We start from the raw sequence: 19,437 nt of genomic DNA on the forward strand, positions 1-19,437 counted from the left end.
GATAGTGGTGGTGGCAAGGTGCTTGGCGACATAGGATGAGAAAAGGAAGATGAGGTGCTGAGGTTTTGAGTGTGGAATTGGATTTGAATTTTTTAAATAAGATGTTAATTACTGTAAAAAAATAGATGTAATGATTTTTCAAGGACTAAATTTATCTATCACAAATATTTCAAGTACGTGCTCTCTTTAAAAAAAAATAAAACATACTTGAGTTCAATGTTTATGCATTAAGAGTTAAAATAATTTTATATTATTATTTAATAAAAAAATATTATTTAAATTATTTTAAGATAATCATTTTAAAAATTAATAAATTTATAATACATTATAAATCAATTGGATGATTATGTAAAAAATATATATTTTGAATTAACTTTTTTGGTCATAAAAGAAGTAATTATTTTTTTAAAATACTCTCTTCGATCCTATATATTGGTTACAAATGATCAAGACCAAGAAAGAAAAGTTAAGTCATTAAATATGTTTAAAAATAAAATAAATTTCCAATTATACCCTATCATAATTATATATCAAACTAATTTAACTAATAACTAATTAATTGTTTAGCCTAAATTATCATCTTATACTCTCTCTCTTTCATATCATTATTAATATTCACCCATTCCTGTATTATCTTTATCAATGGATATGGACTAATAGCAATCTTTAATCTCAATATCTCGCATTTCACCTAATGTCCTCCTCAACCTTCAACGATAGTGGTGGTGGCAAGGTGCTTGGCGTCTGGCGACATAGGATGAGGAAAGGAAGATGAGGTGCTGAGGTTTTGAGTGTAAGGACATTTTTGTCTGTTCATATCACTATGAGGTGCAGGAAGCAATTGTCCAAAAGTTGTGCAGGAAGCAATTTTTTTATGCAAGAAGCAACAACCCACAAACTAGGTTGTTACTTTCTAGACCTCCATGTTGTTTTATGCACCCTTTTCAGAATGTTTTTTTATCTTCTAAATTGGACATTTCAAAAACCAAAAAATGGTATCCCAGAATATAATTTTATATTTTTGATTGATCATTCCGTAAGCCGAAAAGAGAATGCAAGAAGAAACAACTCGCAAACTATTGTCTATACTGGATTCAAGGGAAGGTGATTTTCGTGTAGCCCAAGAGCAAACGAGCCCACCGTATGCCCTGCATATGTTATTTAGTTTTTCAGCTGGTGTCTGACTTATTTTGTTTTTATTTTTTATCTTAAAATAAAGAGTATTAAAAGCGTCCATATACTCTCATGACTATATATTTTTCTTTTCCTTAGTTCCATTTATACAGACTATTTTTGGGTGTATTATTATGTCTTTTCCTCTTTTTCTTAAACAAATTAAGCATAAACTTAAATAATTATGTGAAATGAATAAGTGATGTTCAAACCTTATTAAGGTTTAAAAATAAATTAGATTGTAATCCATTTTAGGTCTTATTTGAATTAAATTAAATTAGCTAAGATTGAATATATATATATATATATATATATATAGGAAGAAGAGTCTACCTGTGTACTTTTGGTTAAATTAAATTAAAATCCTATGCTAGTGTGTAATTGTCCATCTAGTTACAGTAGTAGTATAGTATCTATACTGCGACCGGACCGGACGCAAGGTCTTACTTCAAACCAATTAACGTTGTGAAAGGACAAATATGAAATGTGTATGGTCTCACTCTCACCATTCGCGATTCTCAACTCCACGTCATCACTGCTCCTCCTTGTTACTAGTAGTTAATAAACACAAGGCAGTGGCAACAACAACGTGAAAACTCAAGAAACATTCAACTTTCACTTAATATTATGTTTACATGTTAACATGCACTCGGGGTATGTATGACAGACTCATGCCATCTCATGTCGTTTAGATTCGAGAAAACGCATGAAATTTGGAAGAGAGGTTATTATAATAATAAAGTGTATAAACATTATGGCAAATTTTTCCATCTGGGGTTCTTTTAAAAAGTATTTTTCCAGATGGGGTTCTTTTGCTTTTATTTTCGACAGGGGGCACTTTTTTAGGTGAACAGCATGCCATGCAGGACCCAAACCGCCATTGCCAATGGCGAGTTTGGTGTCAGTGAGCAAGTCGCTTATGGCACTGGCGATACGTGCCTAAATCGCCATTAGAGCTGGCGATGGTCTGACGCTGCAGCTACGCCTTTTCCAGTTGCTAGGTTGCAGGAGGTGACAGCTAGGTTGCAGGAGCTTTAAAGGGGAGTTGCAACTGCCATTGGCGAGTTGCCTGGAAGTTGCAACTCCCATTGGCGATTTAGGGCACAAAAAATAGCCATCACGAGTGGCGATTTTATGCTTATAAATACGTTTCAGTTGTATGCTCACAATCACAGAAGTAGCTTAAACGAAGAAAGGCTTTGAGTTTTCTGAATGCACAAGGAGTTTTGAGTTTTCTGAGTGTTTAGGGTATAGTTTTTGAGTTTTTTGAGTGCTTAAATGTCTGTCAGTGCAGGCTTTGAGTTTTGAGTTTTAGAAGGTATAGTTTTTAGTAATTCTTTAATTAAATTAGTTTTATATTTTTATTTCGTAATGTCCCGTAAAATAATTTGTATTATTATTTTTTTAAAGTAATTTTTTGTAGCAGTTTCAATGTATAGTTTTTATGAAATTTTTAATTAAATTAGTTTTATATTTTATATGATTGTTTGTGTGTAAAAAATAGAAGAAATTTGTCATCATATTTTTAATTGGTTTGAAATTTGGTTCTTGAGGGTTAAATTTGTGAATGAGGTTCGTAAATTTCTGTCAAATAAATTATATTATAAAATATTTTTGAAGTAATTTTTGAGACTAGTTTGAATTTATAGTTGTTAATAATTTTTTAATTAAATTAGTTTTATATTTTATATCCTTGTTTGTGTGTATAAAATAAAAGAAATATGTCATGATATTTATTTAAAGAAAATTTTTGAGTCCTGAAAAAATTTTATAAATATGAAATTTTTAGTATATTTTTAATTAGATTAGGTTGGTGTTGATAGTTTGTTAAAAATAACATGTTCTTATATATATTAAAAAAATTGTAATTGATAATACGTTCCTTTTTTGGAAGTCAAAATAATACGTTCTTTTTTTGAAATTAATAATTTGTGTTATAATTTTATGTAAGTAATTATTTATAGCAGTTTGAATGTATAGTTTTTATTAATTTTAGAATTAAATTAGATTTATAGTTTATTTTGTAGTTTCCCGTAAAATAATTTATATGATAATTTTTTTAAGTAATCTTTAATTAGAAGTAGATTTTTGCTTTAAAGTAATTTTTTTAAAGTAATTTTTTTATTTATTAGTTTGCAGTAAAATAATTTGTATCATAATTTTCTTGTAGTTATTTTTAATTAAAACTAGATTTCAGCTTTAAGAAATTTTTTGTAAGTAATTTTTTTTATTTCCTAGTTTCCAATAAAATAATTTGTATTTGTATTATAATTTTTTTAAATAATTTTTAATTAAAACTAGATTTCAGCTTTCAAGTTATTTTTTGTAAGTAATTTTTTTTATTTGTTAGTTTCCAGTAAAATAATTTGTATGATAATTTTTTTTAAGTAATTTTTAATTAAAAGTGAATTTAAGCTTTCAAGTAATTTTTTTTATTTCTTAGTTTCCAGTAAAATAATTTGTATGATAATTTGTTTGAAGTCAATTTTTAAATAAAAGTAGATTTCAGCTTTAAAGTAATTTTTTTAAAGATTTTTTTTTTATTTTTTAGTTTGCAGTAAAATAATTTGTATCATAATTTTTTTAAATAATTTTTAATTAAAACTACATTTCAGCTTTCAAGTAATTTTTTTTATTTCTTAGTTTGCAGTAAAATAATTTGTATCATAATTTTTTTAAGTAATTTTTAATTAAAACTACATTTCAGCTTTCAAGTAATTTTTTTTATTTGTTAGTTTGTAGTAAAATAATTTGTATTATAAGTTTTTTAAGTAATTTTTAATTAAAACTAGATTTCAAGAAGTAAATTTTTTTTAAGTAATTATTTTTATTTGTTAGTTTGCAGTAAAATAATTTGTATTATAAATTTTTTAAGTAATTTTTAATTAAAACTAGATTTCAACTTTGAAGTAAATTTTTTTTAAGTAATTATTTTTATTTGTTAGTTTGCAGTAAAATAATTTGTATTATAAATTTTTTAAGTAATTTTTAATTAAAACTAGATTTCAACTTTGAAGTAAATTTTTTTTAAGTAATTATTTTTATTTGTTAGTTTGCAGTAAAATAATTTGTATTATAAATTTTTTAAGTAATTTTTAATTAAAACTAGATTTCAACTTTGAAGTAAAATTTTTTTAAGTAATTATTTTTATTTGTTAGTTTGCAGTAAAATAATTTGTATTATAAATTTTTTAAGTAATTTTTAATTAAAACTAGATTTCAACTTTAAAGTAAATTTTTTTAAGTAATTTTTTTATTTCTTAGTTTGGAGTAAAATAATTTGTATTATCATTTTTTTATTTCTTACATTTTACTATTTTGAATTTGTTATGAATAATTAATTAAAATATTGTTTTTTTAGGTACATGATGAATTCGGTTATAACAATGTTGTATTTCAATGGAAGGGTATATGAAGATAATGATGGTGTAATATTTGAAGGCAGCAAAAAAGCGATTCAAATTAAACGTGGAATTAGTTTCAATGCTTTGAAGAAAAAAATTGGAGACAAGGTAAAGTTAGAAAGTAATGAAATTATTTATGTTATCAGTTGTAGATTTTTAGTGTCAGTAAAATATATTGCCTTATAAAAAATATATATTTTGAATTAACTTTTTTGGTCATAAAAGAGGTAATTATTTCTTTAAAATACTCCCCCTGGTCATAAAAGAGGTAATTATTTCTTTAAAATATATATTAGATTTTGATGTAATTTTAACATCGTGTATAGTTAGATCACAATTAAAATAAAAAAGTATAAAATTTTAATTAAAGTATATTTTACATCATAAAAAACTTAAAGTAAAATATTATGAGTCTAGTCTAGATTTCTTAAGAAAATATAAAATACTGAACCAACTTAAGACAACCCGACATATAACTCTTTAGGGGGTTTTCAAAATATATCAAGTGTAATTTCTTAAATACGAATCCGTGAAAACAAACCTCTATAGCTAGCTAATTTCCTAAATTGATCATGTGTGCCAATGGAAATCAAACAAAAAAAGAAGAAGATGTAAAGCAAGTTTTATTAATTACTATTTAGTAGGGAAGTCATTATCGATCATGATTCATGACGAGAGATTTCTTACACAAACCAGATGTAGCTAATTGGAATATTGAAGGTATAATAAATCCTTCACCATAAAACAAGCTTGCAAGTCAATCATATGTATTATTGACATATCACTAGGGATGTTTCAAGAGAGATAAAGACTTGTCCCTTGATTAGGCAAAGGATTATTTCATAGGCTGATTCAACAAACCCAGTTATTCTTCTATTAGCAAGTACTTCAAAGATCTAAATAGCAAGTACTTCAAAGATCTAATAATTTTTTGGAAAAAAATAAGCAAGTAAGATTGAGAATAGCAAAATGGGGTTTGCATTTAGCAATTTCAAAATATTTATACTCCATGCTACTAACGACATGCCGGCGCTTTTCCATGAATTGAAATTGAAACTGTACATTAATTCGACGGACGCTTTTCCATGAATTGGAATTAAAGCTGGCACATTAATGGTCTTTTCTCTAAAGTGGTACGTAATTGCCAATTTTTATTATTATTATAATACATGATTGTCATCTTTAATCTCAAATAAAAGGCACGACTTTACAGTTCAACTGAACGTCACTTTTCGCTTTCTTTCCCAAAATTAGATTCTTCAATAATGAAATGTTATCAACAAGATAATATATGCACGGAAAAATAAAATTCTTAAATTTCATAATTAAGATTGATGCATAATTGGAAGAAATTATGGTTCATACATGATGGGAAGAAATTTAATCATTATGGAGAATTATAAATTTTATAACACATGCTCTAATATCACATGTAAAATTTTAAGGGATTTTCTATACTATCAATATCAATTCTATCAATTATAAGAAACAACGGGATAGGAAGACTTCTTTAGACCTTTCTTTTATCTCTCCATTGAAAGAGAACATTTTTCTGTCAGGAAGGGGATCTTATTTCCGATTAGTGAATATTAATCCCTTTTATAACAATTTAAAAACTTCTCCTATTAAGTCCAATTACAATTTAACTCTTAATTCTTTATTATTTATTTATTAGTCGTTTCATTAGTCACATGTCTTTCACATGAGACATTAATTCTAACATTCTCTCACTTAGTTCATATGACATTAATAAATATTATAGATTAATTATTTATTTATTAATCCTTTCATAAATCAGATATCTCACTCATAAGTCATTAATTCTAACAACTTTAACCAAGAGGAAAAAGGAAAAGGAAAAATATGAATACTGAGTAATTAGTGTAATGGTAAAATATATTCTATTGTTTTGTTATCTGTATTCCATTTTAATGTTAGAAAGGCAAATGTATATATAGCGGCAAAATTCCTGCATGGGGTTACTTTTAGAAACATTTTCCCAAAATGGGTCTGTTTCTAAAGTAATCCCTGCATGGTGCTCTTTTTTACGTAGAGCCCATGCAAATCGCAGGAGAGAATGGCGCTTTCCCTGAGAACGCGACAACTGGCAATGGTGTCGCCATTCACGATGGCGTGTTGCAGGGGTTGGACTCGCCAGTCAAACTGGCGAGTTGAGGGTGCAGATTTCGTAGGGTGCAGGCAGTAGCAGCAGCAGCAGAGGCTGTTTCCAAGGTTGCAGTCTGCAACGCTGCAGGAAGCGCCATCTTCAATGGCGTTTTGCTTGGCCAAAGGCGCCAGCACCAGCAGCGATTCGCGTTGCCTGAGCTGCTTAAATCCTCCCTCTTCGTAGACCATTTCACACGAGAAAAAGAAAAGAAAAGAGAAGATCGGTGTTGTGTGTTTGAGGAAGAACGAAGGAGTGTTGTTGTGCTTTGTATTTGAGCAAACCTCTTCTTTTGTAAGTTTGTTTAATTAATTTTTTATTTTATTTGTATTGTGATGATAATTATAGTTTTATTAATATGTATTAGTAGCATTTTTATAAGTTAGTTTTAGTTAGAATTGATAATTATAATTTTATTAATATGTGTTATTAGTTTTTTTCATGTTAAGTTAGTTTTAGTTAGAATTGATAGTTATAATTTTATTAATATGTGTTATTAGGTTTTTCATCTTAAGTTAGTTTTAGTTAGAATTGATAGTTATAATTTTATTAATATGTGTTATTAGTTTTTTTTATCTTAAGTTAGTTTTAGTTAGAATTGATAGTTATAATTTTATTAATATGTGTTATTAGTTTTTTTTATCTTAAGTTAGTTTTAGTTAGAATTGATAGTTATAATTTTATTAATATGTGTTATTAGTTTTTTTTATCTTAAGTTAGTTTTAGTTAGAATTGATAGTTATAATTTTATTAATATGTGTTATTAGGTTTTTCATCTTAAGTTAGTTTTAGTTAGAATTGATAGTTATAATTTTATTAATATGTGTTATTAGTTTTTTTTATCTTAAGTTAGTTTTAGTTAGAATTGATAGTTATAATTTTATTAATATGTGTTATTAGGTTTTTCATCTTAAGTTAGTTTTAGTTAGAATTGATAGTTATAATTTTATTAATATGTGTTATTAGTTTTTTTTATCTTAAGTTAGTTTTAGTTAGAATTGATAGTTATAATTTTATTAATATGTGTTATTAGTTTTTTTATCTTAAGTTAGTTTTAGTTAGAAATTATAAACTTAATTTAATTTCATAATTATAGTTTTATTAATATGTGTTATTAGTTTTTTTATGTTAAGTTAGTTTTAGTTAGAAATGATAATTTAATATGTGTTATTAGTTTTTTTTTTATCTTAAGTTAGTTTTAGATAGAATTGATAATTATAATTTTATTAATATGTGTTATTAGTTTTTTTTTTATCTTAAGTTAGTTTTAGTTAGAAATTATAAATTTAATTTAATTTGATAATTTAATATGTGTTATTAGTTTTTTTTATCTTAAGTTATTTTTAGTTAGAATTGATAATTATAATTTTATTAATATGTGTTATTAGCTTTTTTATCTTAAGTTAGTTTTACTTAGAAATTATAAATTTAATTTAATTTGATAATTATAGTTTTATTAATATGTGTTATTAGTTTTTTTATGTTAAGTTAGTTTTAGTTAGAAATGATAAATTTAATTTAATTTGATAATTTAATATGTGTTATTAGTTTTTTTTATCTTAAGTTATTTTTAGTTAGAAATTATAAATTTAATTTAATTTGACAATTTAATATGTCTTATTAGTTTTTTTTTATCTTAAGTTATTTTTAGTTAGAATTGATAATTATAATTTTATTAATATGTGTTATTAGCTTTTTTATCTTAAGTTAGTTTTACTTAGAAATTATAAATTTAATTTAATTTGATAATTATAGTTTTATTAATATGTGTTATTAGTTTTTTTATGTTAAGTTAGTTTTAGTTAGAAATGATAAATTTAATTTAATTTGATAATTTAATATGTGTTATTAGTTTTTTTTTATCTTAAGTTATTTTTAGTTAGAAATTATAAATTTAATTTAATTTGACAATTTAATATGTGTTATTAGTTTTTTTTTATGTTAAGTTATTTTTAGTTAGAATTGATAATTATAATTTTATTAATATGTGTTATTAGCTTTTTTATCTTAAGTTAGTTTTACTTAGAAATTATAAATTTAATTTAATTTGATAATTATAGTTTTATTAATATGTTTTATTAGTTTTTTTTATGTTAAGTTAGTTTTAGTTAGAAATGATAAATTTAATTTAATTTGATAATTTAATATGTGTTATTAGTTTTTTTTTATCTTAAGTTATTTTTAGTTAGAAATTATAAATTTAATATGTGTTATTAATTTTTTTATATCTTAAGTTATTAGTTTTTTTTATCTTAAGTTTGTTTTAGTTAGAATTGATAATTATAATATTTGTTATTTATTTGAAATTTGGAGACTATGTGTAATTTTTATTATTAATTTAATTGTATTATATTTTATTGTGTAGGATCAATGGCATCTTCGTCATCATGCGCATCAAGTATACAAACGAGGTCTGGTCCAATTGAGGGTGACGTTTTGTGGATGCAACCCAAGCATGTTTCAGAACATGTTTGGAATGGAGAAGAAGACAGAAAACTACACATCAGACGAGCAGTGCCGACGTATCAAGGTGAAGAACAAATACCAGAGGCAATTGTTCCTCTGCTTCGGCAATGTGGGTTTTATTGGATAATTAAGATGGGATACCTAAAGATAAATGCAGCCTTAATTAGTGCGTCCATTGAAAGATGGAGACCTGAAACCCACACGTTTCACCTGAGATGCGGAGAGGCTACCATTACTCTCCAAGATGTGTCAGTCTTATTAGGTCTTCGTATTGATGGGACACCACTAATTGGTTCAACAAATCTTGATTGGGCCGACTTATGTGAAGAATTATTAGGAGTCCGACCACAGGAAGGCGAACTTGAAGGCAGTGTCGTCAAATTAAGTTGGCTGGCTCACCATTTTTCTCACATAAATATTGATGAGGGTAACGTTGAACAATTACAAAGGTTTACCCGTGCGTGGATCCTTCGATTCATAGGAGGTGTCCTCTTTGTTAACAAAAGTAGTAGCAGAGTTTCCTTAAGGTACCTACAATTTTTACGTGACTTTGAACAGTGCAGCACGTATGCGTGGGGACCTGCCGTGCTTGCGTATTTATATAGAGAGATGTGCAGCGCCACCGATTACAAAGTTAAATCAATCAGAGGTATGTGCATCTTAATCCAAATGTGGGCATGGGAACGATGTACAACTTTAGCTCCAAAGAGGACGCCTCCCGTCATAGAAAATAAACCACTCGGACACAGGTTTGTCGTTTAAAAAATTAGATTTGAATTAAAAATATTTATTGATGGAATGTGTTGACAATGATGATTTCTTTTTTATTGTAGGTGGCTGCGACGTGGAAATCAGCATATTGGCAATGATGATCTTAGAGTTTTCCGTCGCAAATTGGATCTGATGAAATGACATGAGGTAAGAACATCGTAATGTAATGGTTAAATGAAATTTTAATATCTAGTCACTTGACTGAAAATTGACAAGTGTGTTGTTATATGCAGTTTGTCTGGGAGCCATACACAACAACTGTGATGGGAGCGTTGCCTCCAATTTGTGTGGTTGGAAGTGTAGCCTGGTTTGCGGTGGTGTCACTGATTTGTTTCCATGTTGTTGAGTGGCACCAACCCGATAGAGTTTTACGACAATTTGGATTGCAACAACCCATTCCCGGGTGTCCTTCGCAACCGCAGAATCTCCATGGCATAACGCTCAAAGGCAAACAAGATGAGAATTGGTTCCACCTGTTGGCCCCAATCATTGGTCAGTGGAACAACCGAGCAGAGTTTAGGGTCGACGTTTATCCTCGACAGGAGGGCCTACTGGGTTATAACTCGGACTACATGGTGTGGTATAGGCGTAAAACAAAGATGTTTGTCGACCCAAACAATGCAAACACAGTTGCATTGGTATTTATCTGTTTCTCAATGTTTAACTTCTAATTAATTTCTTAAGCATGAGCAATAATTTGTTGACGCTACTAATTGCAGGGTGAAGTTGTGGAGACTTTACAATATATGGTGTCACCACAAGGGAGGAACACGTGGACGGTTGATGATCTCGTGCCTTACGTGGATAAGTTAGCGATTATATTTGAAGAGCAAGAGAGAATCACTGAGCCAGTGTCACATGGTCCAGCATCAGAGCGTGAATTCCCAGCCCCAGAGTTTCACATTCTTCAGTCAAGTGTTGAAACTCGGGGCATAGGCAGACGAAGGGAGCCTGTTGAAGCCGAACAATATTCCCAACAAATGATGGAGCGTGGTCATGGAATGTATTACACGCCAACAACATTTTCCGAATATCCTTCACAGATGTATCAGTATCCTTTTGTAGGTCATGATACTGATACTTCTGAGACCTCACATTCATTCGGTGGTGTTGCGGAAACACAAGCTCATTTTTCATGGCCCACTATGACTCCTTCACAGCAGCACGATGCCTCCATGGCAACACCTAACACCCCATTTGCTCCGCAATGGAATGTACCCGGAGCAATACCTGATATGGGCGACTTATTAGGTGTTGATTTGCGTCAGGAGTTTTCTGCAGAGGCTGAGCAAGCAGAAGCGGGGAGACAACGCGGCGGAAGAAGAAATCCTGATCGTCAAGCGCGAAGATGGGATCGACCATGTGGCACATCCTCACGACATCACGGACACCATAATGATTGATTTTGATGTATCTGTGTAATTTTGTTGTTGTTTGTAAGACATTTGATTTTGACAATTAATCTATCGCATCGGATTTATTATGCCTTACTAATGTATAGAGTTTATGTGGCGCATCAAAGTATAATAATAAACTAAGTTTAGGGTTTAGGGTTGATGGATATGTTTTAGGGTTAGGGTTTATGGATTATGGTAAAGGTTAAGGTTTAGGGATTATGGCAAGGGGTTAGGGTTAGGGTTTATGCATTATGGTTAGCTTGTGGGGTTAGGGTTAGGCTTTATGTATTATGGTTAGCTGCTAGGGTATAAGTTTATGGATTAGGGCAAGGGTTTAGGGTTAGGTTTCATGGATTATGGTAAAGGTGTAAAGTTATGTTTCAGGGATTAGGGTAAGGGTTTATGGTTAGGTGTTAGGGTTGAGGGATAGGGTTTATGGATTATGGTAAGGGTTTAGGGTTAGGTGTTAGGGATTATGGCAATGGGTTAGGGTTTGGTTTTATGCATTAGGGGTTTAAGGGATAGGGTGTAGGTGTTTCGATTTGGGTTTGGGTTAGGGTTAGAGGTGCTGGGTTTAAGGGTTTAGGGTTGAGTTGGTTGGGTTTGTGTTAGGGTTAAGGTTAGAGGTTAGGGGTTTAAGGGTTTATGGTTTCGATTAGGGGTTAGGGTTAGGGCTAGATGTTTGGGGTTTAAGGGATATGGTTGAGTTGGTTGGGTTAGGGGTAGGGTTAGGGTTTAGGGTTAAAGGTTTGGGGTTTAAGGGATAGGGTTGAGGGTTTAGGTTTGGGTTAGGGTTTAGGGTTAAGTTGGTTTGGTTTGGGTTAGGGTTAGGGTTATATGTTAGAGGTTTGGGGTTTAAGGGTTAAGGGTTTGGATTAGGGGTTAGGGTTAGGGGTTTAAGGGTTTAGGGTTTGGGTTAGATGTTAGAGGTTTGGGGTTTGGGGTTTAAGGGTTTAGGGTTTGGATTAGGGGTTAGGGTTAGGGGTTATAGGGTAGGGGTTTAAGGGTTTAGGGTTTGGATTAGGGGTTAGGGGTTAGGGTTAAGGGTTATAGGTTAGGGGTTTAAGGGTTTAGGGTTTGGATTAGGTGTTAGGGTTAGAGTTAGAGGTTAGAGGTTAGAGTTACATGTTAGAGGTTTAGGGTTTAAGGGTTTAGGGTTAGGTTTGATGGTTTAGGTTTTATGGATTAGTGTAAGGGGTTAGGGTTAGGTTTGATGGTTTAGGTTTTATGGATTAGTGTAAGGGGTTAGGGTTAGGTTTGATGGTTTCGGTTTAGGGATTAGGGATGTTTCCTAGGACTTGGGGTTAGGGTTTAGGTGTTTGGGTTAGGGTTTTAACTAATTAATTCATGGAACCCCACAAATAGTTAATGTACACAAACAAAAATAAGTAATGTTTTTAACTAATGAATTCATAGAACTCCACAAACTGATTCAACCCCAGAAATTCAATTCATTGAAGACAACTTAAACAAATACAAGTCACTCGACTAACATACATAAATCAATGATTTGAACAACTCCCACGCTCAGATTGCATTGGACAGCGACGCCTGTTATGCCCTTCGGCTCCACATCTACTGCATTTTTGTCGGTGGTCAGATGGTTCGACCCAATCCATCTCATTCCTTATCCTTGTTGATTTTGGCCGACCTTTCGCACGAATTGTAGTTGGGTCAGGGATAAGTGTCCATGCGTCATTAGAAGGAGGAATAGCCGCTTCATTCCCAAGAGGCCACCATTGTGGGGAGTAAGCTTTTAAGATGTGCTCATTTGTATAAACAACATCTATATATTGGTAGTAGTTCAGGCTCACGTAACCACAAGCTGCAATAATATGTGAACATGGATAGTGAAGCGCAGAATACCTTCCGCATTGACAATAATGACCATTCAAGTTAACTGCCCATTTTTGTCCGCCACGTTGCGTAATAGGATTGAAGGTCTCCTCTACTTCAAACCTTGTGGAGTGGATGTCATACACGCGAACGATGTGCGAACAAGCTTGTTCTTGATTTTTTCTAAGTTCTTTAACAAGCTTTGAACAATATACTTGCCCTTCATTTAACTGTCTTTGCGCTTGGCGGCCCCGCTCAACAAAGTACTTTCGACACCTACTGTACGTTGATTTAACCAACGTTGTTATGGGAATGTTGCGACAATCCTTCAAAACCTTATTGATACATTCTGAGAGGTTGGTTGTCATGTGGCCATATCGACGTCCTTCTCTATCATAAGCCATCGTCCATTTTTTCTTTGAAATTCGATCAATCCATGTGGCTATGGCTGGACTCAGTTCACGAAATTTTTCTAAATTTTGATCAAAAATGTGCTTGCAAGGAGTGTAGGCTGCATAAAATTAGTTATGAATAACGTGGATAAGTATATATGAAAGGTAAATAAACGGGACCATCAAATATGAAATCTTACCCAATTTCTTCAATATTTCTTTTTGTTTTGCATTATTGAATTTCCGATTGAAGTTGCTTGCTATGTGACGCACGCAGTAGACATGATAACCGTGGGGAGGTTGCCAACCAAGTGCTTCGTTAGCGACAGCGGACTTTATACTCGCGTGTCGATCAGATATCAGACAAATACCATTTTTATCTGTGACGTGTTCACGCAAGTGTGCCAAAAACCATGACCACGCTGTCAACGTCTCACCTTCAACCACCGTGAATGCTAGAGGAAGGACACCACCATTTCCATCTTGTGATGTGGCCATTAAGAGGGTCCCACGGTATTTGCCGTCAACTTGTATGATTGGCTTACAGTACTTGAAAGCCTCTTTACATTGGCCAAAAGTCCAAAAAACTCTATGAAACTGACGGTGTTCGCGACTAACCGTATTCCCAACGATAAAATCGTCATGTAGTACTTGAAAATATGATCCAGGAGAATGATTTTGCATGTGTGTTAGCCACGACGAAAGTTTCGCATAAGACTCATCCCAATCGCCATATTCAATTGCAACGGCTTTCTGTTTCGCCAACCACGCTTTTTTGTACGACACCTTGTACGCAAATTCACTATTAATCCTCTCTTGAATCAACAAAATTTTTATTGATGGATCTTCTCTGACCATGCCTGTCAATAACATAACAAAATTTAAATGACAATTAACAAAAAATGAACATAATATGAACATAAAATATGTACCTACTACACAAGTGGCAATTAAATCTGAATCAAGTTTCTCGTGATCTTGTGTCATGGTCATATTCAGACATGTGTGTGGTCCACCCCATTGTGTGACTTTCCACGTATCTGTTTTTTTGGATAAAATTGCCCTCATATAGAAAGGGCAAGGACACTCTGCATTTTTATTCAAGCAACAAACCACATACTTGTTCGATTTGCTTTCAACAACTTTGAAACTTTGATGCACCTTCATAACATATTGTTTGAGTGCATTCTTGACCGCATCTTTACTATCAAATTTCATGCCAACATATAATTCTTGGCCAACATTAAAGGTCGACGGCATCTCCAAACCACAAATGTCCTCCTCATCAGGATAACTCCAGTTGATATTGTTATAATGTAAAGCATCATTCCAAAATGGATTTTCAATTCGTTGTGCACCTAACAGTTCAAAGCATTCAAATTCAAATAATGCTTATTTAGCATTAAATTCAATAGACATCAAATAAAAAATGTATTGTCTAATTTTTTAATTCAGCAAATTATACCTTCTGCTGGGTGAACAATTCTTACTGGTTGAGGAATGTCGGTGACTTCATCGTCTGTATCAGATATACCGTCAACACTATCATCTTCGTCTAAAGACTCTTCAACGTATGAGTTAGACTCAAGATAATCATCATCATGATCATCATCTTCGTCAAGATTTAAATTGCTCATATTTGTTGGCGGTTGTGTGTCATCGTTAGATACATAATTTCCACATGATGTAAGGGAATTTGCAGAATGAAACATTGAACCTCCAGCCACATCCTTTTCTATGTACAATTCTAGAACTGACATTTCTTGTTGTTGTTTAAAACTTTCCAGCATCGTCTCGACGTCTTCGTCATCACAAATTTGCAAGGCAATATATTTTCCTGACACTAAAAATCTACAGCTGATAGCAGAAATAATTTCATTATTTTGTAACTTTACCTTATCTCCAATTTTTTTCTTCAAAGCATTGAAACTAATTCCACGTTTAATCTGTATCGCTTTTTTACTGCCTTCAAATATTACACCATCATTATCTTCATATACTCTTCCATTGAAATACAGCACTGTTATAACCGAATTCATCGTGTACCTACAAAAACAATATTTTAACACGTCATAAAAATTATAAAATGGGACACACTTAAATCCAAACTAATAAAATCTAATCACAAAAGCTCTCTTTATTGGAATTTCACATTAAATTTGTCTTTTAAAATTATTTAATTAACTTGAAATAAATTTCTTGGGACACATTTAAAAAAAATGAATAATTTCAAACTAATAAAATCTAATCACAAAAGGTCCCTTTATTGGAATTTCACATTAAATTTGTCTATTAAAATAATTTAATTAACTTGAAATAAATTTTATGGGACACACTTAAAAAAATGAATCATTTCAAACTAATAAAATCTAATCACAAAAGGTCCCTTTATTGGAATTTCACATTCAATTTGTCTTTTAAAATAATTTAATTAACTTGAAATAAATTTCATGGGACACACTTAAAAAAAATGAATAATTTCAACATAGTGATTTTAAAGACAAAATAAAAAAATTCATGAACGAAGTTAATAATATAGATAATTAATCTTAACAATAATAACTTCAAAATGAAAATAGGTAATTACAAAATTACTACAAATATATTCAAATAAATATGATACGAGAAACAACAAAGCATCGTCAAATAACTTATTATGGTGTCTTTCGTTAAATGATTTGACGGAAAAAAATATAACAAAAATTTAAACATATTGTTATGGTGTCCGTAATTTATAAGTGTCTAAATATCAATAGCATCAATCATTTGTACAATATCTCAAATAGGCGGACATATAAATAATTAATCTTCACAATAATAACTTCAAAATGAAAATAGGTAATTAAAAAATTATTACTACACTTATATTAAAATAAATAATACTTTCAACTTCAATGCATATAAATTTTTAACACACCAACAAATGAACCTAATCTAATTAAAAAAATACTATCGCTTCATCTTAAAAAAACACCAACATCAACACAGTTCAAAGAACACTCATAAATTTTTAAGACACTAATACAACATAAATACCAACACCAACTTAATATAATTATAAAATAACTATAAAATAACTAACTATAAAAATAACATTCATTCAATATACATTTGAACTTTTATACCTGCCTTCAACAACGTTTTTCGGATTGAACTTGATAGGATAATAAACAATTTGAAACTCACTATTTTTTTAAAAACGCACATAAAATATCGATGTGCACCTTCATAAACATATGAGCTCTCAGTATTTTCAAGAAACGCACATCAAATAGATGGATCAGGGGTCTATAAAGGGCTGAAATCGCCATTGGGAATGGCTACATCAACCTCAAATCGCCAGTGCCACTGGCTACTCCCAACTGCAGCCCAAATCGCCAGTGGCATTGGCGCTTTCATCTGCAAAAGCCTGTCTCTCTCTGCAACTTCCTGCTGCACGTGTAGGCTGGGCAAACAGTGCCCTAACATCAACTCGCCAGTTTGACTGGCGAGTCCAACCTCCAGCAAAACGCCATCGTTAATGGCGACACCATGGCCAGCTGTCGCATTCACAGGGAAAGCGCCATTCCCTCCTGCGATTTGCATGGGCTCTACGTAAAAAAGAGCACCATGCAGGGATTACTTTAGAAACAGACCCATTTCGGGAAAATGTTTCTAAAAGTAACCCCATGCAGGAATTTTGCCTATATATAGCTCTTGGAAAGCAAATGAGTCAGGATATATGACAAAGATCGCGCAGGGTCGTTATAAATTTTTTATAATAAAGATATACCTTGAGCTCCTAGTTTATCTTGTATATATATTGCAAAATTCACATACATGAGCACCAAGCAAATAACATTGTCAAAATGAGAGTGGTATTAATTATTTTATTCCTGTTTATAGGTGCAGCAGTTGCAGAAGACGCTGGTATTGATGCCATTACTCCTGAAGAAGGCAAAGCCAATAATATTATTGAGGCGTATGAGTCACCTAGATTCCAAAAGTTTGTGATACATTGCAGCTCACATGTTACTCAAACATGCAGTGGAAATGATCCATTAAATAATCAGGGGGCCAGTAGAATGAATAGTCCATTTGGGCTGTCTTTTTGCCTTTTCGATTCTATGGAGAAGTGCTTGGCAGACCATAAAGCCTCACTTAAAGATCCCCAAGATAACAACAACCTAGCTTCAATGTCGTCTCTTCCTGGCTCAATCCAAAATCAGCAACTCCTCATTGAGACTGTAAAATTCAGAGCCGTCTTGAAAACCTGTTCCCATGTCAGTGCACAATATTGTTTCACTAATCCTAACGTTGCTAAATCGGCTTTAGCGGATTGTCTCATGCAGTGGCGGAGCCAGAAAAATGATAAAGCCTGGGCAAAAATTTAAAGATAGCAAATTCACATTGTATATAATATGTAAATAGTAATCAATCAAAATAAAAGAGACTCGTCATTTTGTCAACAAAAATATAGTTTAAAATAAAAGAGATAAACATAATCTTACAATAGCGGGTTAAATAAAATTACGAGGCAAGTGTCCTTTCCGAGACTTCTTTGCGGTAAATGTTCGAATAATATCAATATCATCAAGTGACTTGAATATCTCCCGCTCGGTGTAACATACCATCAAGTCATTGAACCACACATCGTTGATCTTATTGCGTAATTTAGACTTGATAATCTTCATTGCTGAAAAAGCTCTTTCAACGGATGCTGTCGACACCGGCAATATCAAAGCTAGCTCAATAAGTTTATAAACCAATGGAAATACCAAATGTTTCTCAGTTTGAACCATCTTCATAGCCAAACTTTGAACATCTTCACAAGTGGAAAAAGAAGCATTTCTTCTCACTTGAAGCACATAAGTTTCAAGTTGATCCCTAATTGTTCCTCGGTCATCATCAGAAAAGTCTGCATGATAAATATCAGCAAGACGAGCAAGCTTATCAACATCAAACTTGGAGAAAGAGTTCTTGGGGTCAAGACATGAGAAGCAATCAAGTATAATGTTACTTCCTTCACTAAAGCGGTGATCCATCTCCTATGAATTTTATGGGAAAAAATGGGTTTGACACATGATAAAAAAAAGGGTTGTAGAAAGGTTGGTTTTTTCTTCTTTTCTTCTTTTCTTTTTCCTTTTTAGAATTGGTTGGTTTTTACTAGTGTAGAAAGGTGATTGTAAGTTGATTGCAACATGAAGTTTCCATTAGAAGAGCTAGTCATATTTCAACATCAATTTTTTCACTTGATAATTCATTTAACATGAATTTATAAATGTAATATATCAACAAATGAATTAACAGTCAAGAGTAATATTTTTTTATCATGTGCCAGAAATTCATTTGAATAAAAAGAGACATGCATGAAAGATATTAATTTTAATTGATTTATGAAAATAAAAAATATTATAAACAAATACTACACAACTATATAGAATTTTATAAATATTTTTTAGTCTCTTTTAACCTTAGATTTGGATCGTTGCCCCTCTAAACAAAGCTTAGGATCGGCTTTTTATGTAAAAACAAAAAGTTAAACAATTTATTTTGCCTTTATGTAAAAACAAAGAGTTAAACAACTCAACAATTAATAAATAATAGTGAAGCAAGAGAAACTTCTTATATTGGAGAAGAAGACCTCTCAAATGAAGTAAGACACTAAGACCCTACCCGTGCACTTGTCTGGCTTCAATAGACCCACTTTCATTATCATTACAAATTTACAACCTCTAGTTGCAAACAAACATATCCACTCCACGTCAGATTTTCCTCATCACGATTCTCCCACAGCACTTTTTTCTTTTTTTTCTTTCCCTCCTTCTTTTAGTCACCACTATTTTTATCTATGC

General features: G+C 31.3%; 3 protein-coding genes across 3 annotated transcripts; 2 read left to right on the forward strand and 1 right to left on the reverse strand.

The window, feature by feature from the left end:
- Positions 1–9,111: 9,111 nt before the first annotated feature.
- Positions 9,112–10,282, forward strand: LOC114373893 (serine/threonine-protein phosphatase 7 long form homolog). The gene is made up of 3 exons (XM_028331464.1): positions 9,112–9,956; positions 10,041–10,125; positions 10,212–10,282. The coding sequence occupies exons 1-2, from the start codon at positions 9,112–9,114 to the stop codon at positions 10,117–10,119; spliced, it is 924 nt and encodes a 307-aa protein (XP_028187265.1). The 3' UTR covers positions 10,120–10,125; positions 10,212–10,282.
- Positions 10,283–17,431: 7,149 nt separating this feature from the next.
- On the forward strand, positions 17,432–17,976 carry LOC114373389 (nodulin-20-like). Its single transcript, XM_028330856.1, has one exon. It carries the CDS (start codon positions 17,452–17,454, stop codon positions 17,974–17,976), a length of 525 nt encoding a protein of 174 aa, XP_028186657.1. The 5' UTR covers positions 17,432–17,451.
- A 126-nt stretch (positions 17,977–18,102) lies between these two features.
- LOC114373390 lies at positions 18,103–18,627 on the reverse strand. The gene has a single exon (XM_028330857.1). The coding sequence runs from the start codon at positions 18,625–18,627 to the stop codon at positions 18,103–18,105; it is 525 nt and encodes a 174-aa protein (XP_028186658.1).
- Positions 18,628–19,437: the final 810 nt, after the last annotated feature.

This window comes from Glycine soja, chromosome 11 (genome assembly GCF_004193775.1).
Source record: "Glycine soja cultivar W05 chromosome 11, ASM419377v2, whole genome shotgun sequence".
Lineage (NCBI taxonomy): Eukaryota > Viridiplantae > Streptophyta > Magnoliopsida > Fabales > Fabaceae > Glycine > Glycine soja.